The following is a 24,928-nucleotide window of genomic DNA, read 5'->3' on the forward strand; positions in this document are numbered from 1 at the left end:
TGAAGGACTTTTCAGCTTCCCCTGCTCTGCCAGGCACAGAAGAAGTTGGGAGGGGGCACAGCCAAGACAGTTGATCCAAACCGACCAAAGGGCGATTCCAGACCATATGGCGTCATGCTCAGCATATAAAGCTGGGGAGAAGGAGGAAGGGGGGGACATTCGGAGTGATAGCGTTCGTCTTCCCAAGTCACCCTTCCGCATGACGGAGCCCTGCTTTCCTGGAGATGGCTGAACACCTGCCTGCCCATGGAAAGGAGTGAATGAATTCCTTCTTTTGCTTTCCTGTGCGTGCAACTTTTGCTTTCCCTATTAAACTGTCTTTATCTCAACACATGAGTTTTCTCACTTTTACCCTTCCGATTCTCTCCCCCATCCCACAGGGGGGGAGTGAGCGAGCGGCTGCGTGGTGCTGAGTTGCCGGCTGGGGTTAAACCACGACAGTTACTAACTTAAAGGTTAGTAATTTCAAGTATTTTAGCTACCAGAACAATACTTTACATTACATTTCTTGCTCTCTACCCCAATGTACAATAGACAAACATCAGTTCTAGAATAGGAGGAAGATGACCTCTCACAAGTTTTTTAATGATGTCAAACTAAAATATAATGAAAGGTCCTGTGAAATCCCACTTTCTTATTTTTAAAACCTCTGAGTTTTACATTTTCCACTGCCAAGCAGCCTCTGGACAAAAAAGTTTCATAAGCATCAATCAACACCAGAGTTCTTATTCAGTGGTCAAAGTAACCATGGAAACAACTTAATAGCTTTAAAAACCACACACAAAAAGCTTTGAAAATGGAAATCAAATCCCAGTTTAGTTGCACCTAGAGATGCAACTAAAAGCCATAATCTGATTAACAAACTATGGGGTTTTTTGTCCTTAAGGTACAGAAAGATACAAGGATGGCTGACTAAAGTAATGATTTTATAGAGCCTAATATCCTAAAAGAGAACTTGAACTTTAAGATTAAACTAATCTTTCTATTGAATAGAGAGGATAACTAAAATGAAAACCTTTACAGTGTCTGTGTCAGTATTAAACACAATAAAACACAACTAATTCTTCATTCAATATAAGTTGCTTAGAAACCGGAAGAATGCTAACTACTTTACCAAAATACGTGTAAACTGAAGTTTGGTGCAAATGTTGGAATTCAGATTATTTTAACATGAAGGAATAGGACCGCAACCTTCAAAACAGTGAAAGCTAAAACAATGAAAATACAGACTCCTTAAGTCTGAATATTGACAGCGACTGCAGAACAGCCAACGTTCCACAGACTTCTCTCAATATGTATTTCTGATAGCTGATTTTGTCTTTTTCTCCCTTAACCTGTCTACTAAAGTGAAACAAAAGACTCTCAACCCACTTAAAAAATATATCTGATATAAAATTCTTCTGCTATAGCAGAAGAAATCTTAAATTCTGCAGTTCTGCTTAAGATGTTTAAAAAAAAAAAATAAGAAGATGTGTTAACACTACAGGATCCTATTGCTGAAAAAGGTTCCTTGCAAGCACCATGGGGTGAAGTGCACCGACAACACCCCCCAAACAAATGAGAACTTGACTATAACAGCCCAGCTCTGACTGGATTACTCTGGCATGAACTGGAAAGCAAAGAAGCAGCAAACAAACTTTGCTATGTAACAGTTGCAAACTTTGCACTTTTATAACACATTTGGAGCAGGAGACCAGAAGGTGGCAAAACCCTGGGTACCACTGCTAACTGTCCTTAGGAAGAGAGAATGTGAATAGGACTGGTGTAGGGCTATGTGTCTACCAAGGCCACTGCTGGCTTATGTCGACAGTCCTCAGAGATCAATATGCAGTGAGGACAAGAAAGAAATGAGTATTTTCTATAGAAGAGAACACAACCAGCATTAAACCTGGTGGCTGGCTCGGTCTCAACCTGCATGTAATTGTTCTGTCTGCAAACTGCCCTGATATTTCTATTGGAATAGAGGAATCACTAAATTTGCCAGCCACTAGTGTATTGTTGTTAAACACTGTGATGGTGGTACAGCAGTGGAAAAGGTTGCCCAGGGAGGCTGTAGAGTCTCCATCTCTGGAGACTCTCACAAGCCAACTGGACACAGTCCTGGGTAACTGCAGTGCTGCAATTCTGTGACAACCTCTGCATATCCAGCCATCACTGAAACTCTTGAAAAGCTCTGTGGAGAATCTTTACCAGGAAAAGCTGAAAAGATGAGCTTAAGAGGTATAATTCCTTTGCTATTTTAGAGCAAGCATAATGGTCTGAGTTGAGACGGAATTAAATCACATTGACACAGGGACCATGCAAAAGATCGTAATGACAATAACTACTGCTCGGTTATTTTGTTAGCTGCTTTACATGAGGCTTCTGTTCACACCAAGCACCCCATGATACCTCTGTGAAAACTGCTGAGTTTTGAAGAACAGGACAAGTAGCAGACTGTACCAATCTACACGCACATGCAGCACTACGAAAAGAAAGACTGTTTCTGCAAACAGGAATATCCAACATTCAGATGTGCTTACAAGTTACAACTGACAGTCTTATTAAACTTCATCCTGCTTCATAGGATGTGTTTCATCCTAGCAAATGTTAAGAAAAGATGAGACTTTACAGACAAGTTTGGACAGAAATTATGAGTGGGAAAAAGAAATTAGTTGTATGGCATGAGGAAAGCCACAGAGCTGGAAAACACTTTCCAGAATGAGGCATCACGATGTCTAAGTAATAAGAAACTGTTTAAGGATTACCAAAAACAGTGGTTTTGATGTTTTAAAAAATAGTTTTCTTCTATGTTCCGTTCCCATCCTATTTTTCAACAAAATTGACAGGCAACTGTAGACAGAACTCCGTAGCATGGTTCAGTGACTGTGTATAAGGTGCTTTATTTTAATTGCAAAACACTGATAATTGCCCTTTAAAGGATCCATGTCTTCCAAAATTTAAACGCTTACATGCCTGCGTGTACTTGTACATACACAGCCAGTCCAACTTAGTGAGAAGGCAATCTAGGAGGACAGAAGGAGGCAAGCGACCCACTCGTTCCGGTTAGGACAAGGTAACCGCTCACACTACTACCAACACTGATCAGGAGTTGAAGAAAAATTCATGGTAAGTGAAGTAGTTCATCAGCTAGCCTTCTGGGATAAGAAAACAGGGTTCTGTCATGTAAAATACATGCATTAGGGAAGATCAACATCTAATTCTTTTGCTCTTGAGACACCAGAAGAAGGGAGAAACTAGCCTGGAATGGGAAGGAAACTCATTACAGCCTGAGTAACAGAAGCAGCGAAGTGCATTGAGTGAGAAACAAACCAAGTAAAGATTAGAATAAAAGGTCCAAATGAACAATCTTTGCCAACTATGCTCGTACTTGACATTATTTGCTTACTTTCTGGCATTTATTTCTGAACTCTGGATTACTTTTTCAGTACACAAAATACTTATGTTCTCTTGTAGTGTTTACTTAAAAAAACAACCGATTTTTAAAGAAAACAGGGATAAATAGAGGTTATTAGGACCACTGAAGTAATTCCTATTTGTGTTTTAAAGGGAGGATCTTTTTTTTTCCCCATTTATATGTACATGGGATATATCACTGGAATTAGCTTCTGGGAAAAGACATTCACCACGTTAAATACTCACTGCTCAGCAGAAAAAGGAGTTTAAACTCTTAAATAACTGTCAACAGCCACAGAAAGCGGGCAAAGCAACACAGAATAATCAAAAACAGCTCCATATTTTAAGCATGAAACAATGCTTCTTCTGTTGCAAGATATTTTTAGAGTAACAACAAGAAGTCAAACTGAAGCTTGAAAGTATTCCAGTACAAGCTCAATGTTCCAGCTACTGGATGTGTACTTTATGTACCACGAAGTCCCTTTGCACTTAAAATTCAAAGCCTAATATCATAGAGAGTTTGGACAGAAAAAGCCAATTGAATTTGCATATTTAGTTTTAAAATGCAAACTTATTTTATTTAATGATTTCAAGCCTTTCAATTTGCCAGAAAGGTATCTGAAGCTCTTGATGCTCTCAGCTTGGTTACAAGTATATTAATCAGATAGAAATGTTTAATGAGACATAATGCAAGAAAGGTGGGGTTCAAATACGCATTTAACTAAACAACTTCAGCTGGGAGTCAAACCTTTACTGCTACAGGGAAATAACTCTGAAATAACTTAATTTTAAAATAATGATTAAGTAGTGGGTCTTAATAAAAGATTAGGCCTTCTTGCATAGCAACCTCACTTTTATTTTAAAGTAGCAGTTTCGTTGCCATTAGCAAAAAAAAAAATTGCATCAGTGAATTTAAGCATATTTATGTTTATCATTCAAAGTGCTGCGGTAGTGCTGTGTGTCAGGCTTGTAACAGTGGCCTATGCTAATAGGAAAGGGAGAAAGAAAAACAGGAATGGCAGAACATCGTAAGAGTGATCACAGCTCATGCCTTTGAAAGCCATTTAATTTTTCAAAAAGAATACTAAGTATAAGCTCCGTTTCTTAATTGTATCTGATCATATGTAAAAAAAGGAAGACATTTCATATTCACAGATTTCATCCAACTTGTTTAGTATAAAATGTTGATAAAGAGCAAGGCATACAAACAAAATAACTAAGAGTATGCCAATCTACAACAGAACATAATGCAGAAATAAAAGCATCCATTTTATCCTAACATTCAAACACTTTGTACACTCATACTTAGGTCGAAGATACCTACATAAAGATACTGGAATACAAAAAGAAGAAAAAACAAAGGAAACTATGTCTCAAAAGAGTATTGTAAAAAACTGTCTGATCTACAGGAGAATCAAACAAGATCCAAAAAAGATTTATTAATATGGAACTTATTTGTAGGCCAAATTAAAAAAATCTGAATATGAAGACAATCACTGAAAGTACAATGCATACGAATACATAAGCACTTCAATACCTTTTATTTCATCATCCAGAAATCAAACACACCAATCTCATTTCTCCAGATTCTCTACCTTTAAAGCACTATAATATTACATTCTAAACATTATCTTTTTGTTGACATAATAATCTGTCCCTTGTTATTTGAGCACTACATGAATGTCTAATAAGCCTTTGAGCTGGAAAACCCAGAAGTCCCAACTACTTACCACATTAATTTCTACTGAAATCAACGAAGTTTTCTTGCATACCATGTACTACATTTGATGTTAAACTTCTGATGAGATTTAGTGCAGGAAGAACACTGCAAACTAAGCACAATACTTCCATTATTCATGTTCCTTCAGGCCTGATACTGGGTCAACAGAACAACAATGCTCATGCTACTAAAAAGCAATCTGAAATAATTGAGCATGTTCTGTAGAAATTTAATATACGGGATTTTCTTTTCTTTTTAAGTTGAAATACATTACAAGTATTTTATACTGAATGGTCTTTTGCTTAGTAAGGAAAAAAAAAAAAAAATGCAGATTCCCAGAATACAGGCAAGTTGCTGGCTTTAGGAAAGTTAAAGAAAACAAACATAATTATATACTGCAAAGCAGCTGGCAGCATATAAAACCAACAGGAAATACTAATACAAATCTCTCTCTGAAGCATTTTTAAGCATTTAAGAACAAGTAGCCGAGTAGAACTTCTACTAAAACAATCATAATTTAAAAGTATTTTTTGTTTATATTCTGAAGCTTATTATGTATATTCTTTATACTATCACCTCATCATGGACACAGGCAAGACTTGCAGGTAACCCTGGAGAACTTGGGTTCGAACAACAGTCTTCTGTCTCTGATTTCTTGAATTGTGACACTAAGATACAAAATTTCTGTGCTACACTAAAATAAAAAAGGTCAGCTCCTTCCAAAAGAGGCCAGAGGCAGAGAATCTCCCAGTGGCTACAGAGGCAAATTTAAAAACCTCAAGGAAAGAAACTAGAAAACATACAATCCACAATCAACTATGAAAACAACACAGAGGAGAGAGCAGAAAGAAATTTCCAAGGTAGTTGGAAAGAAACACAGGGTAGAAATAAAGACAAAAAGAGGAGATTATCTTAAATCTAGAAAATAAAGTCCATTAACAAAACAAAGGCAAAAGGCAAAGAATAAGGAAAGAAAATGTGTGCCCTAAGCAGAAGTCATAAGGACTCGTGACAGTTACACTAACAGACTCCCAATCAAAAAGACCAAGTCTGCCACTCCTTACTAGAAAAACACCTTCTAAGGAATCTCTAAAGGACTTGGAAACTCAGAGTTTAAAGAGATAATATTTATTTGACGACAACAACCTGACAAAGAGGAGAAAATTCCAGATTTTTACTTTGTTTCTGAGACTGAATGAACACCTTGAGAAGCAAAGGGAAGCTGGGAGAGTAATTGCTGTACGTTTTCAGCTCAGTGTACGAGAGAATATAAAACCACAGATTACTTCCCAGGACACAAAAATTAATGTTCCTGTTTGCCCTCTTCCTGCTTGGTTCCAAACATTCACAAAATAGTTTTCTGTTACTTTAATGTGACAGGTGCAGACTGTGGGTTTTTTTCCCCTCGAGTTCTGTCCTTTACCAAGTATGTACACCACTTTAATGGAAGGAAGGGAGACAAGACAAAACAAAAATCAACTTACAGATACTTTTTTCCATACAACAGAAATAACTATGTCTGAAGGGGTGTAAAGACAGGTTGCTTCATACTGCAGAAAACCTGAAAAAAAGCTGGATTCAGAAAAAGTTGGATGCCTGTGTCAAAAAATTAGTTTGTTTGAAATTCTGTTCCTTTGGCACATCAGTGTACCTAAATACAGTATCAGCTACCTTGTCTTCAAATCCACATTTAGAAGTAAGTTTAGTAAGTTTTGTTTTGAAAAGTTGTTCTATGAATAAACATCATGCTGTCAACACTGCTCTCTCGTCATCTACGTTCACGTATGTTTGCACATACTGATATACAATCATGTATGTAATTATGGATGTGCATGTTTAAACACACAAATTTTGCTTCATTTAGATTTTACCTAATCCTACAACAGCCACCTACCTATCAATGCCTCCCAGCCACATCTAAATAAACCCATTTTAATAAAAGGAAGAATTATTACTGAAGCAACTGCCGGATCTGAGCCCAACTATGTGTCACTAGCATACTGCTACTGGAGTAGCCTAAGGTGCTGTTTTGCCATCCAAAAGTGAGATTCCTACACGACAGTCTTCCATGTGATTAGGGCAGAAGTTGTTTATATAAAGACCCTCTACCAGTCTTTAGCATAGCACTTCAGTCTCTCTCCCAAACACATCAACAGTAATTCTTGCAACTCTCTTTTTCAAAGTAACCCTGAATTTAAAAACTTACTAAAAATTGTAATTAACATACTCAACAGCTAGATTTCAAAAATGTTATGCACATCTTCAGCTCTGAAGCCCTTATGTCGGGGCAAATGAAGAAATTCTAACATTAAAATCCATACAAGCCATTTTTAAAAACAACAGTCCTAATTTCTTTTTGTTCTTTAATCCTTTCGCAGGCCTTTTAATACTACGGTTGTGCCTTCAATCCAGGAAAAAAACCCCATTCCTATTTGCACTGGTTCCGCAAGGGTAACAGATGTAAAGCCAGGAAGATATCGTTAATGCACAAACAGGAAGTTCTATTCAGTATAACAGGAATCATCCCACTCAGATCTGAATTACGCAGACTTCCAGGCATTCCTTTTATGCACAAGTAAACCCACGAGACAACAGGGGTTACTTCAGTTTAAGAATACACCATTGCCGTTTAGGCTAAACCTCTTCCAATTTGACTTCAGTTAGAGTGAAACAACCACAAGTGGTCAAGACAGAGCTTTCAGGACTGCTCCTCAGCTGCAATTCAACACCTCGTCTCTCCTCTGTCTACTGGGATGCAAAGTATGATAGATTTACCCACACGCCTTCATAGAAGTTTGCAAGCACATTCATACAAGTCAATTCTGAAATGGATATGGCAGCTTAAGATTTTACTACCTTCTAGATGTTCAGCATTATTCCTAAACTGGGTATATATTGAAAAAAGGTCACAGAAGTCGTCCTAATCAGGTTCAGTTTGGCACTACTGAGCTGCGCTCTCTCATCTACTTCCTGCTACATTCTGAAGCTCTGAAAAACCTGAAAACTCGTTCAAAACTTCATCAGCAAAAAAATCAAATCTACATGCCTGCGAAGCTGAGAAGCATCTAAATTTACTATTGCAACTCTCTTAAATGGTGGCTAGAAGGATGGATGTTTCCACATTAACTGTCTCTCAAGTCAGCTTCCATCATTAGCATGCATTTTCACCCTCTTCATAGTTCTTTAGAGAGTAGTAAATTTTAAGAGCTGTTGTTATTAAGGACCTGAAGGGCCATGAAATAGCCCAGTTCTACAATTAAAAAGTCCATTTCTCATTGTTTGGAGTTTAAGGACCAGGGAGAGGAGCAAGGAAAAAAAAAAGAAAAAAAAAAGCGCAGCAAAGACCAATGTTCTTTGCCTTACTTCACATCTGCTCTAAAACCTGAGAAATGTCTTACAGCTGAAAGAATTGGAAAGTCCTTTGGAACAAAAGAGAAAACTACTAAACTGAACACAACTTTACCGGAAGTCCTGGATGTAACACAGAACAGAACGCACATGTTTCCTTTCAAACTTTTCACATCATCTTCAGATACAGAATAAGCCAAAATCTCTGGAATCCGCTGTATAAATTAATTACTTCCTTTTAAAAAGTGGCTCCTGCACTCCTCCTTACTCTAGCTTTCACCAGCCAGGCATTATTCACTGATTCTTCCCAATACTTGATTTCCGTAACATTCAATTCATACATGAAACTTGAGAGCTTTGCTTAAAAACCAAAACAAAATGAAAAACCCAGACCAAAAATGAAAGCAAAAAAATTCCCACACTCTAATACCCTTAGTGTTCAGAAATACAGCAGCATTGTATTTGTAAAAACAAAGGGAGAAAATCCTTTCTTTTAAACACATTAATCCAGACAGATGTGACGAGATCCTAAAATAAAAAATATGTGTTTTCTGATCTAAAGGAAAAAAAAGGCTTTTCAAGCTTCAGATTTTAATCACAGCCTGGTCAAAGCTCCGTTCCAAACAGCCTGATTTTCCTTTTGAGCTTAAACCAATTTCCATCTAGTATTTTAAGGAAAAATGTACCAATGAAAGCCTCGCCACAGGAATCTTTAGCCCACTACGTTTAAACAACTCCAGCTGGTAACTTCAAGTCAGCAGTACATACAAAATTAACAGGATGCCTTTCGTCTTGCTCTGTGATCACTTCTGTGCACCTCTGATCTAGTATCAATGTTTTTGCTTTTCAGGATAGCTCTCATCATCCAGTCACTTAGAAAGAAACCGTGGTAGAGTGTAAACTTCAGAAGACCACAAGAATTACCTGAAGAACACGCTACCTGCCAGATGAACACAGAACTGCTTTTTGCGAAAGAACACTTCAAGTACCCTCCCTGTGTAGGGCTCAGTATAAGTCAGTATAGTTTTAAAAGCTGCAAACCAAGATACATATATAACTTGCTTGTCAAACAAAACAGAACTGCATTGTTTTAAAGGTTCTGACAAATGTGAATGTGGTAGTCTATATCACATTCTGTACTTTACATTAAAGGAATATTTGTTTTCACTTTTTTTTATTCTGGGAGTAATAAATGTGTGTTTACAAAGAGCATAAATTCACTCTTATAGATAATTTAGGATCTAACTCATCAGAAAATCAGATGTGTTAGTCTACATGAATAGTTTGAAGTTAAAAATTTAACTGTGAAGAAAAGGTAACTGTCCCTCAGGTCCATTAACTTTCTAGCCATTGCAGCAAAGACTTCAGCATGACCTGCACGGAGCAGGCAGGGTTAATACTCAGCCGCCAACACCTGCGCTTCTATAACTATTACTCCTCCCCAGAGGGCATTGCTGGTCCTTCTCTGCCCTCAAAAAAGGCACTTAGAGTTCTTAGTTACCCTTTTTCCTGAAAGGCAATACAGATGACTAGTGCCCTACTAAATTTATGATTAATAGTAAAATAAGCTTTTTTTTTTTTTTTAAAGTAAAATCTGTTGATGATTAATTTTACCTTCAAAAAAATCTCTGTAGTTAAAGCAAAAACTAGAACGTGATAGAAGTTTGATAACCAACTTAAAAGCTTTTCACTAAATTTACTTTCAATAAATTTTTTTCTAAATATATGAATAATTAAAATTCTATCGCCCATAATACATAATGATTTTTTTCTATAATATAATAAGTAGTTTAAAATATATTTCTATAGTTCAGGGTTCTGAACCTCTGGCCTTGGGCCGTGTTTAAGCTGGCAGGACAATACACACAGCCTGCTCTCAGTATTTCTGTGGTAAGAACCAAGAGCAAGCTGCTCTCATCTGTCCTTCCCAGCAGCGATTCAGGAACGAGTGCACTGGATACACCTTCCAGGAAGCTTTAGACCTGCTACTCATGCTCTGCCAAACCGGAGGGGAGGGCCGATGGCCTACAGACCCCCCCTGCAGCTGGCGTCAGCAACAGGAGCCTTCCGCTGCCCTAAAGATGGGGCATCACCGCTGCAACAGAATAAATTTAATTGCGGGATTTACAATGCACAGCTCCTCAACATTATAAAATATATTATTGATATTCATACCTGAGTCTTTCTTGCTCCCTTTTCCACCCTCTCGGCTCTTTTTTAAAACTGCCTTTAACATTTTAAATGTTGCTCCTAAAGGATAACAGAAAGAAACAAAAATAAATGCAACATTAATAACGTTCATTCACACAAAACCAAACAAAATAAAGATAGGATCAATACAAATAAAACAGTGAGGTAATCAGAGGAAACTTTTTGGTAGTTACATTTCTTTTTTACAACATAGCTTGGTTAAGCAAAGTCCTGATGCACAAGGAATGTTTTAATACTTGAACTAAGCAATTAGAGCTCACTGTCTTCTTATACAGAAAACCAATACAGCATTCTCCACATTCCACATATAATTAAGGTTATAAGGCTAAACCCATATAAGTTACTGTAAGACACTCTGGTGAAAATAAAACAGAATAAAGGTCTAACTCCTGACCAGAGTTGATCAGCATAGCTGGGGGAGCAGGCAATGTGTTAGAAACCTGCTATCAGCTGGAAACTCCAAACTACAGGAGCGTAAAACGGATGGGTGACAATGGGACATGGTATCACCACCCAACTGTTCTCTACTTATATGCAACGCACTGTTGACCAACACAGAAAAAGCTGAACAAATTCCCTAAATCACTGCACTGCTATGTAGATGACTATGTGCCAACATATCCATGCCTGTGAGCACACGCATTTCTGTCTTCCACGCCCCAAATTTAACAACCAACTTCAAGTGAGCAGCAGGTACAGATTTCAGAGGCTTATTAATGATAAGAAAAATATATCTGGGATGTAAACCTGGAAGACAGCTAAGTTGTTTCAGGTAACTTCAGTTGCAAAGCAAGGAAAATGGAATGAAAGGAATTACGAAGTGCACTTCTTTCTCAAAAAACTTTCTGGAGCATCTATAAACTGTGATTTCATTTGTTTTCTCTAGGGAAAAATTCCAAAGATATCTCATTTTAGAAAACCTGCAGTACAAAATATGCAACAAGAAGGGGAAAAAAAGGTAATCTGACTACGCTGTCTTACTTAACACACTGCTGTAAAAGGCACATGAAATCAACAGGAAAAGCAAAAATCTTCCATCCAAAAACTATGGATTCTTCAGAAAGTTCACTCCTTTTTATGAAATAAAGCAGAAAAATAAAAATCAATACAACAGAGCTCTTAGGCTTCTATGAATAACCTGAAGCACATACAACTAATACTAATTAGAAAACTGGAAGGTTTCCAGAGCCTGTATTATATTCCATGCACAAATCCCTGGGTCAGCTCCACACAGGTACAGCTGTGCACACAAACAGCTGTTTTTCACGTGGCAGGGTAACACCTCAAGCAAGTTGTACTGATGAGTCACGCTCCTCAGTATCACACACCATCGGGCAAGCAGGCAGCAAAAGCACTATCTTCTGTGCTCTGCATCTCAGGCAAAGTATCTGCTAAGGATTACACACAGAAAAAAAAGACGCTCTGCTAATAGTATCACTGCAAACTACAAGAGTAAAACAAGTTCTGCAGTATTTTCAGGTGTTTCCCAAAGAACGTAAGCTAAGCAGCCCTTTCCCCTTTCAGCATTAAAAAAACTGAAATTTTTTTCTTGCAGATATCTGTTTCAGAGAGAAATATTCCCCTCTTTTATTTATGGGCTGGCAGTTTTCCTGTAGTTTGTTGTCCATACTGCTAGGAAGTTTTTTTCTTAGTGTCTAAGCTAAATTTCATAATTTCACAAAATCACCCTCAAAATTGGGTCATCTAACTGAAAAGTTAAGTAAACTAAAAGGAAGCAGATTATGATTATTTATGGAATACAAACCATAAATAAATTTCTGAAAATAAGCATCACTATAGTATATTAGAATGTTCAATGCCAACTGGGAAGAGCGAAGCGGGTTTTTTTAAACATACACCCTACATGCTTATAGTATCAGTGACTTGATACCAATCATATTCTATAGGCAAAGGCTATGTTCCAGCTCTCAACACATCTGTCCTGCTATGTAGAAAAGGCTGGATTGAAAGAACATGGTTAACAACACTCCCCTGAACAATGCTCAACTTTTTGAAAATAAGAAAGTATCTCCTAAAATTCAACCACAAGATCATGAGAAGGAAAAACTAAATGCAGCATGAGGAAGCACTCTCCCTTCCTGGCTTGTCTGGATGAGCTAGATACAGAGACAATCCACAGCAGCAAATAATTTTCTGAGATTAACAAACAGTACTGACAACTAGAAAAAGAAGTTTAAAACAGAACAACCTGAACCAAAATCTAACTGCAGCCCTGGTTACTTCCTTTGAAATACCATATAATTCATGTTCCCCAACAGCCAGTTACTGGGGGGATGAGAAAGATAGCTAAGTACTGTATCTCCACTCTCACTCATCGTATGTGTTCCCCAGTCGTTTCCCCTTTCCCAGTACTCATGCCTTCTAGCTTTGCGAAGGAAAAAAGAAGCACTTCTCCCTTACGCAAGAGCTTTCATAAAAAGCATTAACAAGGAAAAACAACAAGTCACATCCTCAGGCACACTATTATAAAAAAGGAAGAATTACTTTTCTGAGAGACTCGACATGGTCAGCTGGAAACAGCCCATCTGATGACATGAGAAAATAAACCACTTAAGTTGTATGAAGACCAACACTGCCTTTAAAGCCAAGCAAGTCATCATTCCACCCTATCTGGTACTAATGAGGCCTCTGGAGGAGCCTGTGTCCCATTGTGGGCACCAGAATTCAGATCTGGACCAGGTGGAGGGAATGGAGAAGACAATGCCAGAGATCAGAGGTCTAGACGCTGCAACTTAGAGACTGAAAAGGTTATTTATTTTTAAGAGCAGAAGACTTGAGGAGAGACCTAACTACATTAGCTTGTTATACATTTTAAGGCTGTTACACAGAAGGGAACAATCTATTCTATATATCAACTCTTGATAGACCAAGTAATACAAGTCTGCTTTGCAGAAAACAAAATTTAGCTTAGACACTAAGAAAAAACTTCCTAGCAATATGGACAACAAACTACAGGAAAACTGCCAGCCCATAAGGAAAAGAGTGGAATATTTCTCTCTGAAACAGACATCTGCAAGAAAAAAAACCCACACAACTGGTTGTGGCTGGAGTAAGACATGTTAGGCTGAGGATGAAAGATCCAGCCAAGTTAACATATTTCATTTGCATGACACAGTCGTCATGGGACAGGGACAAAACCAAAACAAAAACCACAAGACAAGCAGTAAACCTCACAAGCTTCTGCTTCAGGCATGAAAAAAAGATTTTAAACTTCAAAGCTTATTTTTCTTCCAATTCTATCAAAAGTGGTTTAATAATGGAAATTTTCAGATGGCTCAGATCCGTAGCTGGAAGATGTACTAAATGACCTTTCAAAAGCCCTTCCCACACCTGGTTTTTGTGGTGTCAGACATCAGCCAAGAGGAATATACCGGCTACAAAAAGGTTCATCAGAAAGCTGTAACTAGTTATCAGATAGCTAGTTACGAAACTGTAGATAAGAAGAGAAAAAAATACTGAAAAAAAGGGTTCAACCTCTGAAGATTTAAGCAGCTTTCCTTTCTTTAAGAACTGGTATCTCTTACAGAAATTTAGTGCACGAGGAAAAATACCATTTTTTGATTAATTAGAGTCTGGGGTTTTTTTGAGAGAGAGTCATGTGAACACTTTATATTTTTGGAAATCAAATTTATCTTCAAACAGTATTAACAAACCAAGAACCTAAGAATATATTCCATAGTTTGAAATAGGTAAGAGTGACTTTACATTGAAAATTATGTATAAAAGCATTATTTGAATTATTACAGATATTCTAATGTTACGGACAGCTAACCTTCCTCTATCCCTATAAAATATTGGTCTTTATTAGGTATGGAAAAAGGTATTTAAAAATATTACTTCTTATAACAGCACAAGATTAAAATTTGCAGATTAAACAAAAAGACTTATACATACATAAATGATGCTGAAACTGTAAGGGCAAGCATTAAAAAGTTAGGAAATTAGAAATTTAAAGGCTGGACCATGCAATCCAAATTTGTGCTTCTTTTGTGCATAAATTGTGCTGGCAACTTCAATTATGTAAGCGTGCCCTGTCCACCCATCTGGTGCAAAGGATGTCCACAAACTAACCAAAGCCTTGGTTGTCTATGGCGCGCCGACTGGGGCCCCAGAAAGCTATGCCCTGTTCCTGGCTCTATGACGAGGCCACTGTGATACATAGAGGCAAAAGACTGCTCCAACACCTTAAACATATTTTGCCTAAAATCTGAATGATTCACTTCCCAAGTTTATTAAGTATTCTTTCAGAATAGCTTCCCCCTTGTGCATATCATGTAGCCTGCAATGGCTGTAAAAACATGCACATCAAGCGTGCATGCATGTACTTTGGCTATACAAAATAATTAAAAGTGCTGTAGTTAATGATCTTTGCTCAAAGACCAGGCTTCTTTGATGTTTTCTGAATCATACAACTGTGTAAAGTACAGTACTGTTACAGGACAGCTGTGATATACATTTCATACCTATCAGGCAAACTCTTAGAAGTCTTCATTGTTATTTCTTCTGGCAAACAGTGGACTTCAACTTCATTGTTCTCTTTCCCATGTTCTTGATCACCATTTTAAAAAGGATCTAATTTTAGTACAAAACTCTTAAAAAAAAAAAAAATCTGAAAACAACTGTTCTGACTCATCTCAAATCCTTCCAGCCACCTCACGCCATAAGATTCCGGTCCATGTATGAGTTTGGAACTAACACAGACTTTGTGCTTCGTATTCAGACACAGGCCATTTGTTCCAGAAACCTAGATATCTAAACTTCACCTTAACATTACAATTTGAAGGTCTTATGTTCTTTGGAACCCATTTTTATATGTAATTGGACAGTTCCTTAAAATTAAAATTTTCTCAGCTCATTTTAGTACGTTGCAATTGAGGTAATTGTACTCAAGGGTATTGTAGCATTTAACGTTACTAGCAGGCATTCACAGGTTCAGTTAGAGCATTTAGCAAAGAAAACAGTGTCCAATCATATAATTCAAGGCTGAAACATAATGCATATGTAGAAGAATGGGAAGTCTAATTAGAGCTGCAGAGACATTCTTAATTTGGTATTCCCTAACTTCTGCCTGGCTTTGAAACATTAATGTTTCCTATAAAATTATTCAGTGTTGTATATTGTTGGTATCTTATATGATAAATTTTACTTACAAGCATTTTAAAATCTCTTAAGTCTTGCAGAACAATAGTGCCTTTATTAAAATTCAGCTGGTATCACCACATGAACAAGGAAGAGTCTACCTGAAGTCTTGCTGAAGTTCACTGAGCATGTCTCATCTATCTCTGCCCTCCAGAGACCACTGGATGCTTCCCCCCCCCCCCCCCCCCAAAGTGATACAGCTTAGTGGTGTAATGCAACCAGAACAAAAAATACAAGAGGGTAATTATGGAAGAGTTTGGTTTCACAGAGCTGATTGTCAGGGGGGGAGCCTACTGCAAGTGAAGACAATGACAATGCTGTAAGAGAACTGGATCTTTCTTAAGAAAAATACGGTAATAATATGACACAACATTTACAGGATCTTGAACACATGCGGTGCTAAAAGAAACCCTCCATAGCAGCTCAAAGAGAGAAGAAATGTGAGCTTAAAGAAAGTCAGTGGAAAAAATAATGGGTGCAAAGAGGAATCTAACATACTGAGGGAGGGTGATGGGAAGAGCAGGAAATGCAACTGTAAATCTCTTAGGTTGGTTCAAGTATGTTCCCTTTCTCCAACAAAACTCACCTTGGATCAAACTCCTAGCAGAGGCAGTAAATAGCCAGCTCAAGGGGGTACAAAGAGGACACTTTCTGCCTCTGAAGAAAACCTCATGGCACAGACCAGAATAGAAACATTACAGAAGCCAGCTGTAATGCAGTAGAAAGCGCATTCTAACTCACTCAATCTTACTTTAAATGGCATATGCCTCCCAGTACTACAAGACCTAAAAATTCTATCAGATTCCAAAAGAAAAGAAAAACAACTCAAAGTATTTTTTCTAAATACATAGTCAAACACCCTCTCCCAGATGACCTCCTAAGCTAAGACATTAAAGAAAATAAAAGTCCCAATGTATTTATTACACTCTGCTTTTTAAATAAAATGATTTTTTTTTAATTTTCCATACAAAAACCGTACACCATGTTAGAAAGTCTGCATTATGCAATGGTAAGATCTGGAGCTGTTAATGAATTTCAGAATCTGAGAATGATATTCTACATAAATAGCTAGAACAGAGTGGCAATAACAAAAAAAAAAAAACAAACCAACAACTGAACACCAGAAAACCTCCTATATTATATCTAACTTTCTTCTTATTTTGCAAACATGACAAGTATAAATTTTTGATTAACCAGAACAGAGAGGCTTGATATAGAACTGAAATTTTACAGTATATGTCATTCCTATTCTTAGGATATAGGTAGGGGGTAATAAGAGATCAAATAAAAGGAATCAAGGACAATTCCATCCTAGATTTTCTCTTTTTGGAATTGAGGCCAACTTCCCTACTGTGCATACCGTTCTTCAAGGATCTATTCCAGTACAGAAGAGAAATGGCATGCAACATGGTTGCATATTCAGACACATTCAGTATAGATACAGAAGTTGCCTATTACCTCGAAGCAAAGTCCATTTCCTTCCTTCTCCCCTATAAAATGATATGCAAAAATGAAAGATAACCACTTCCAAAGAAATTCACCTTTTGATATGTCAATTATACTACAGGAGAGACCTAACCAATAAAGGCTCTGCACAGGAAAGCAAACACAGTGAAATTTACTGTTCATTTGCATGCTGAAAGGTACAAAAAATTAAAGTGTCTTCTTAAGTAATTCTAAAGCCAACACCTTGGTTACTTTACAACACCATTCAAATTCCACAAAGGTGTGTCGTTGAACCATTTAGGAAACAAACCAAATACTACAGCTTAGAAATACTGATTACAAATAAACTATGTGTTATTTAAAAAAAAAAAGACTTATTTGTACATACTATGAAGCTTTCTGACATACAGCCAAAAACATTTCAGCTTCAGGTAAAAAATTTCTTCATACCCATCTTACACACTTCAAGATGCCTGCTCAAATTGAACAGCAATTCTGTACATTTATATTTCCTCATACCTTGAAACAGACATGGGATATTGGCTTGTTTTGTTTTAAAGATATTTGTATTCATAGGGTATTTTCCAGTAATGCTGGCATCTTGTCTTTCCTAAACACATTGTATTTCTTCTTTCTCCACAACTAAGCTTAAATAAAATCATTAACTGACTAAGATTTCAGAAACTTTCAGCTATTGCAATTGTTTTGCTTTGGTAAACAATTCAGTTTTAGATTTTCTTTGTTCCCATTTTTAAATTCTGCCCTGAAACCACCTGTTTGTTGGTTGGTTGGTTTTTTGTTTGCATTTTGTTGTTGGTTTTTTTGGTTGGTTGGTTGGTTTAGGGGGTTTTTTTGTTTGTTTGTTTTAAAGATTTGAAGGTGTTTTAAAAACTTTAACTATCATTTATGTTTTTAAAACAGATACCAGACGTGGACTTGTTATCCAAGGACTGATATTAATAACGTCACTTAAGAAGGAAAATACCTCAACACTCTTTTGCTTATGCAATCAAAGATCACATTAGCTGCTTAAAAAACTGAATCCCCCACCCCAGCCCATGTCAAATACATTTTAAAATGGGTGCTGCCCTCCCACCAGTTCAACTGTTTGTCTTTAGATACATAATTTCATACAATTGCCTCCTACTCAGAGCACGAAGGGAAGGGGCAGAAAGTCCCTTGATTTAAGAATTTGTATGATCAGCTTTTTTATAACAAGGGACTCCAAAACAAGATCAGGTTTATAAAATACAAATGCAAGGTTATGTAAAGAGTTGGGAGCATAGACATACACAACAGTTTAATTCATTCCTAATCTTTTACAAATTAAGTACTTCACTACCTAGGGAATCCCCTCTGAAAAGCAAAAATAAAAAAAAAATCTCTCCACATTTTCACTCTGCTTGTGAGTCTCCCTTAAAACTCAGCAACTTCCTTGCATGAGAATATTCTCTACATATAGCTACTACTGACAGATAGTAACATCAGTAACAAGATGATTCATAGCTTTTGTTCGCATTCGCAACTTTTGTTCCACCTTCCTTAAAGGTTTGCAGCATGCACGTTTTACATACCTTACCTATCAGAGTGGGTTATTTTCAAAGAGCTATCCACAAGAGTTCATCACTTCTGGAGAGGTCAAATAAACTCATCCTACGTGGTATGTAACCACTTGAGCTAATGCCCATGAACTCCACATTTACCCGCTTCCCAAAGTTGTGCTGTTCAATCTCTCCATATTTAAATCCTGAAAAACAGTTAGCATATATTTGCAAAGAAATAAAGGGTGGAACATCTTAGTCATTCTACCATTTGCACAGAAGTACTTAAGGACTTACCACCTTTCAGTGTAGGATTTATTAAATATATACTTCAGAAAGATGTATTTTTAAAAGTGTATTTTTTAAATATCCCAACATTCAGTCCTAAGGTTTGCAGAAAACTTCACCTAGTCACAACTGCTTTCATTGCCTTTAAACACATTAAGAATTTCATTGTTTACACATAGAAAAGTTTCAACATTTCCCTTTTCTGGTAAATTCAAATTCCTTTAGCTTAACTGTATTTTTCAAACAAGAGGAAAACAACAACAAAAAAATACTTAAAGCAGCAAGGTGTTACTGATGTAACAGAAATCAAGACAAGATAGTAAGTAAAAAATCCTTTGAAATTACTACATTTTGAGTCACCGATATCTAACATTTTGTAATAAACAGAGAGCATATTCCCAGATCTAAGAGACTCCTAATTCAGGAATGAGCAAAAACATTTGAAAACAAGAGAACAGTGTTTTTTACATTTTGTTTTTTTAAAGTACAACTTCTGATGAGATATATTTGTTTTATTACTATTCAAATGCATGAATGAAAACGATAAAACAGATACACTGAAGAGGTCTGTCTCTGACTTCATACAATAAAAAAGTAAATGGCATAGATGACGTTTCCAATGGGCTGTATTTAGCCAAACCTAAACAAACTCACTTAAGTTAAACAGCTATTATTGAAATATTTTTCTACAATACCCTAAACAATTATGATCTTTACCCTTTGTAGATCTTTCTTATGTAGGAAGATCAATACGGATAAAAAACTGACAAGCTAGACTGCATCTGTTTCATTTGTTGCTCACTCGATAACCTAATTATTATTAATCTTATCTATGAGATACTCCACATCACCCCCCTCTTATCTGACACCCCTGAAAGCTATGCATCAATTTAACAGAAGACTGCAAAAGAACACTGAGGTTTCCAATTGCTGCTTACTTCTGAATAGTGGAATTATGCCCTAAAGCACTATTAAAATACAATGAAAGAGGTGAAAGATGAGGAAGCATGAGAAAAACCTCATTATCATGTTAGCTATTAGAATGTGCTTTTGCAGTAGCTTTTTTCCCACCAGTCTGGTTCTAGATTTGACTTCCCAGATGTCATAGATGTACCTATTCTATCCTGTAATCACCCAGTTTTCTGCTACGCTATTCTTTTACCCTGTTGCTGATTATTTTGGCCAGTGTCTCTAAGGACTGCCAACACAGGGGAAAAGATGGTCTCTTCACTTGATTGCTGTCCAAAAATTCTTGGTCAGGTGCCAGATACTGCAGAAATGACTGTTTATCAGTTTTAAATATTACTGTTCCCCAGCTACTTGTTATTACCCTGAAGTGCTGAAGAAACTGATCTTGCACTGAAGCAGATGAAGAGCACTCAAGTCAGAAATACTAACTTCAAAGGTCATAAGCACCTGTTTGAACTAACCTGAATGATTCAGCAATGATGCGGATGAAGAATCATCAGTTGAGTCATCTGCCTGTCTACACTGGGGAAAAAGAGCAGTTGTCAGCAGAGGAGCCATAAAATCTTAAAGATTCACAGACCATAGCCTTCTACCATTTCCTACAGAATTTCCCCTTTCTTCAGTTATGACTTACAAAAAAAACAAAACCAAACAACCCACCCCACCCACCCACCAAAATCCCAACAAAAACCCCTGCCTTCTCATCCCTACTGAATTTATTTCTTTCTGAACCTCACCCCTCTAGCTCTCATCGCTTACAAGATACCACCAAATCCTTCAAAGGATCAGAAAGATCCACTGTGCTCTCCTAGTCTCATCTCATCTAGCCTAACTCCACTCTTACCAGGGCTGTTTTCTCCCTTCAATTTTATCTTTAGGTATCACGGAAGTAAATTACCCTCTATCATTCCACTGCCTTTTATTTCTAAATTCAATGAATTATCTTTCCTCTCCTCCAGCTTTGCAAGACAGAGATCAGTGTACCTAGATTATGCCGCAAAATAAGTTTTTGTTTCAGGGGCAAGAAGAAGGTGGGTGGGTGTGGCGAGAGCAGAATAATGAAGGGTGGGTAAGAGGAAGACTGCTTGCTACTTGTCTTCAGGAATAACACTCACATCAATAAAAAGGTTTCAAAAAGGAAAAAAAAAGTTTGCTCTCCTTTAAGTGGAAGGTCACTATTTAGAGAGGCGTTCTAGAATGAAATAAGGTCACAAGAGTTAAAAAAAAAGTCCTGAGGAAACACCATTACGAGCATCCCAGCCAGCAATCCCTAGGAACCAGTGGATGTCACAGACATAGTTTGCACTGAGGCAAGACTGAGCAAAGGAAAATTAAATGTAACCATAGATATATTTTTTCCTCGCCTTTGTCACAATGGCCACTTTCATCCCATCTCTCTCCATCCTCCCATGTTAAATACAGAAAAACTGACAACCCCCCTACTTTAAAATCGATTGTGAAAGGGTCAAAACACTAGGCAAGAGAACTGATCACCTTCCAGCTGGCAGAAGTGACACCCTGCACACACTGCGTCAGCAGAAAATCAGGAGCCTAGAACTAGATGAAAACTAGGTCAGAAACTGCCATGTCAGCTTTACCAGCATACAGAAAATGAAAGGAAGACAAAAATCATGCTAACCGAAATCTTGACCCAACTGATAGCAATCACATCTTATTTTACCAAATAGTTGTATGCTTAGGTTATGACAGCACCATCCTCTCCAGAAAGCATGGAAGATGAGGAATACAGAAATAAAATGCATCTCCAGTTTCTGAACTGTCCTAGATACAGTCCTAGTTTCCAGATGAACATCAACAAGTTGCTTGTGAAACAACACAACCATTCACTCCAAACAGCCAGAAGTAAATGCAGTGCACAATGCATCCATCTTAACACTATATAGGCTGCAGTTCAAACAACTTAGTGGGCAAAACCATTTTCCTTCAGCCCACCACTCTACATCAGTTTAAACCTGCTTCCTCCATACTGCTGCAATTCCAGACATAGTTTCATGACCCACAAAACTGAAGAGAGGATTAACCTAGCAAAGTAAAAATGGAGACAGATAGCACATTGGTATCTACATTAATTGACCCCAACATTTTAACAGACTGGATCTCTGGACTATTCAGGCATCATGCAGTTTCCAGTATATCCATTAGAAGAGTTGTGGGTTCCCCCATTTCTAAAAAAAAGGCTCAAGAGGCAGCCTGTATGGGTTAGTCTTTGCAATCCGTACTTAAGCAAGCTGCTTCTGCTCCTGTTAAACTACACGTACCATTAAGGAATCACCACAGTCTAGAAAGGGGGAAGAAGCAGAACAAATCAATCTAGACGTAACAAATATTTTTTGTGTTAAAGACAACCAATAACCAGAAGTAATACCTACTTTGCAAAAAATCTACTAGTACAGGACAGGCTACAAACTTCATATAACAGCACCAAACTGACTGGCCACACATGAAGTCTGTAATAATTTTGGCCAGGATTTTCAAGGGCTACAACACCTACTTCTGATCAGGGATCCTCTCTTCTTTGTGCTGCAACAAAGGGAAAAATACAGTTTCTCCTACAGCACCAGGAGTGATGTCTTCACCACATGAGAATTCTGAGCCCAACGACAGTTCTTTTCACATCTGCACGGCAATTTAATCCTACCAGCTGATTCAGAAACACTACCTGGCATATTGGACTCATTACACTTTAAAACTCACATGGCGGTCTCCTCCAGCTGTGGATGCAATTCTTATACTCTCCTCCATAGGAGAAAAAGACCAAATTTCATTTAGCAGACAGCAAAATGACATAATGACAGTTGAATTATTATCAACTTTTGGTACAGGAAATTCTTTTAAGATGGTCAGTGCCTCTTCATCAGATAGAATACACAAAATTTGTCTACTAGCATAATCCAGGACAGAACTGGCTTAACCAAAACTCAGTTTTGTTTAAGTCATACCATTTCTACTCAGACTCCCCTCAAAGGACGGACAAGTTCTCCACTCACACAGGCTACATTTCCCTCATATGTCACTACTGAGAAGATTATAAGGTCCACCCAGTGAGGTTGCATACTAATGACTCAACCTTCCTAGACTTACTAAATATCACTAAAATCCATAAGCTTAGCAAATGAACTACTGCAGCTGAGATGGGCGAACCACCATCCGCTTGTTATTGTGGCTTTTGGGCTATAGCTCACAGAGAAACAAATAAAGTACTGTTTATTTCAACCACCTTAAAATTTCAAGGGAAGGAAGTTATCCCATGTAAAGGGATTTAATATCATAAAATACATTATTAGATGGAAACATCAGGCTAAACCAATACCAAGGGGGATAAAGTTATTAAGTTTCACTTTCAACTTGCGTAACACTTTCAACTTGCCAAATACTACACATGAGAAATCCTATATATAAAAATCCCTGCATAAACCTATCCAGTTATGTGCCTGCATAGAGTCTTGTTTTCAGATTTAAGATGTGTATTTGTAACTCAGATCTTGGAAAGCAGCCACTTTTGTTCCTTTTCAGTCCAAAGAACACCAACCAAGCTTTATCAGCCTCAGTATTAAAAAAAAAAAAAAGAAAAGAAAAGAAAAGAATCACAGACTATCTTTTCCAAAATTAGACCTGACCAAAATGAGTAATGTCTTGAGAATTTAATTGGAATACATTGGTAAGCTAAGGCAGCTCTCAAAACAGTACGCTAGGCAAGATCCAAAAAAAATGTGACTGCAAAGTGATCTAACACTACGGGTCTCTTCTGGACATATTAAAATAGCATGTGGTCCAACAAACACATTAATTTCCCTATTTGTTTCTTTTGTCTACAAAGCTACACATCACAAACCAGCAAACCAAAACAAGAACAAAGGAAAAAAAAAAACATTAGGCAGCTCCAGATTTGAAGAAACTTTGCTGTACCTCAAAATGAGATGATTCTACCACCAGGCTACATATATACAAATAGCATGACTGTCTTCAGTCACATTTTTAAAAAAGGGATTTTTTTTATACCTAAAATGCCACCTGCTGCATCTACTGTATCTAGTCTTGACAGCAGTACCACTTCATACATGGAAAAAAAAAAAAATCACCGAAATCCAAAGACTTTAACAGACTAACTGATGATCCTTTCAGAAAAGGAAAATTCCCTCCAAATGCTAAATGAAATCATTTGATACCAAGCCAAAGCAGGCACCAGTGAAACCTGGAAGTATTTGATTAGTAGATGCATATAACTCAATGAAAATATTGTAGGACACAATACAAAAATATACGCTTAGTGTCTAGAAGTGAAGGCTTCTTCCACCATTTCTTTCATCCATTGAAAAGCAAATTTGCAGTAAGCATGGACGATTTTCCTCACAGAATTACTCTATGCAACAATAGGAAAGGGGACCAGTCAAAATACTGCTGAATTTAGAGTGCTGATACATACTTGCACAGTACATTGCACTGTACATCATCCCACAGTTTTCTTCCATTCAGTCTTCAGCCCTGTCCCTGGTTGCAGGTAACTCAGCAGGGCAGATCACTACAGATGCCGAGATCTCTCAGAAGAGGGAGAAATTTTGAGATAGTTGACAGTCACTCTACCAAGGAATTCGAGCTTTGAAAACAACACTGAAATGAATCTACAAGTGGAGGAAGCAGCAACGCAACTCCCTTCAGTTTCTCCACGCTGGTACCTGGTAACTGGTAACACGCTGGTAACTTCTCTTACGTGCCAGCTATTTAACTTTCACTCCTATACTGAAACCAAAGCTAGGTCTATTCCTGGATACTTTTACTGATACATTAAGGAAACTATACCCACAAAGCCATCAATAGCACTAATGAAGTA

The 24,928-nt window shown here is 37.3% G+C and overlaps 1 protein-coding gene across 36 annotated transcripts in view; it reads right to left on the reverse strand.

Moving 5' to 3' along the window:
* TANC1 (tetratricopeptide repeat, ankyrin repeat and coiled-coil containing 1) overlaps positions 1 to 24,928 on the reverse strand; it is a 125,133-nt gene that overhangs the window by 66,468 nt on the left and 33,737 nt on the right. For 9 of the 36 annotated variants that reach the window (XM_072875091.1, XM_072875089.1, XM_072875090.1 and 6 more), the window contains 2 exons: positions 20,541 to 20,601; positions 10,640 to 10,714 (listed from right to left, as the gene is read on the reverse strand). The exons of 5 other annotated variants lie outside the window; for them this stretch is intronic. In XM_072875091.1, the coding sequence (XP_072731192.1) occupies positions 10,640 to 10,714; positions 20,541 to 20,601 (136 nt within the window). Of the gene's footprint in view, positions 1 to 6,600; positions 6,678 to 10,639; positions 10,715 to 17,293; positions 17,307 to 18,855; positions 19,029 to 20,540; positions 20,602 to 21,573; positions 21,589 to 24,928 lie in introns of those variants that run through there. 22 more of the 36 variants (XM_072875095.1, XM_072875094.1, XM_072875111.1 and 19 more) reach the window with 9 other exon arrangements.

The sequence above is a fragment of the Ciconia boyciana genome, chromosome 10 (genome assembly GCF_034638445.1).
Source record: "Ciconia boyciana chromosome 10, ASM3463844v1, whole genome shotgun sequence".
Classification (NCBI taxonomy): Eukaryota; Metazoa; Chordata; class Aves; order Ciconiiformes; family Ciconiidae; genus Ciconia; species Ciconia boyciana.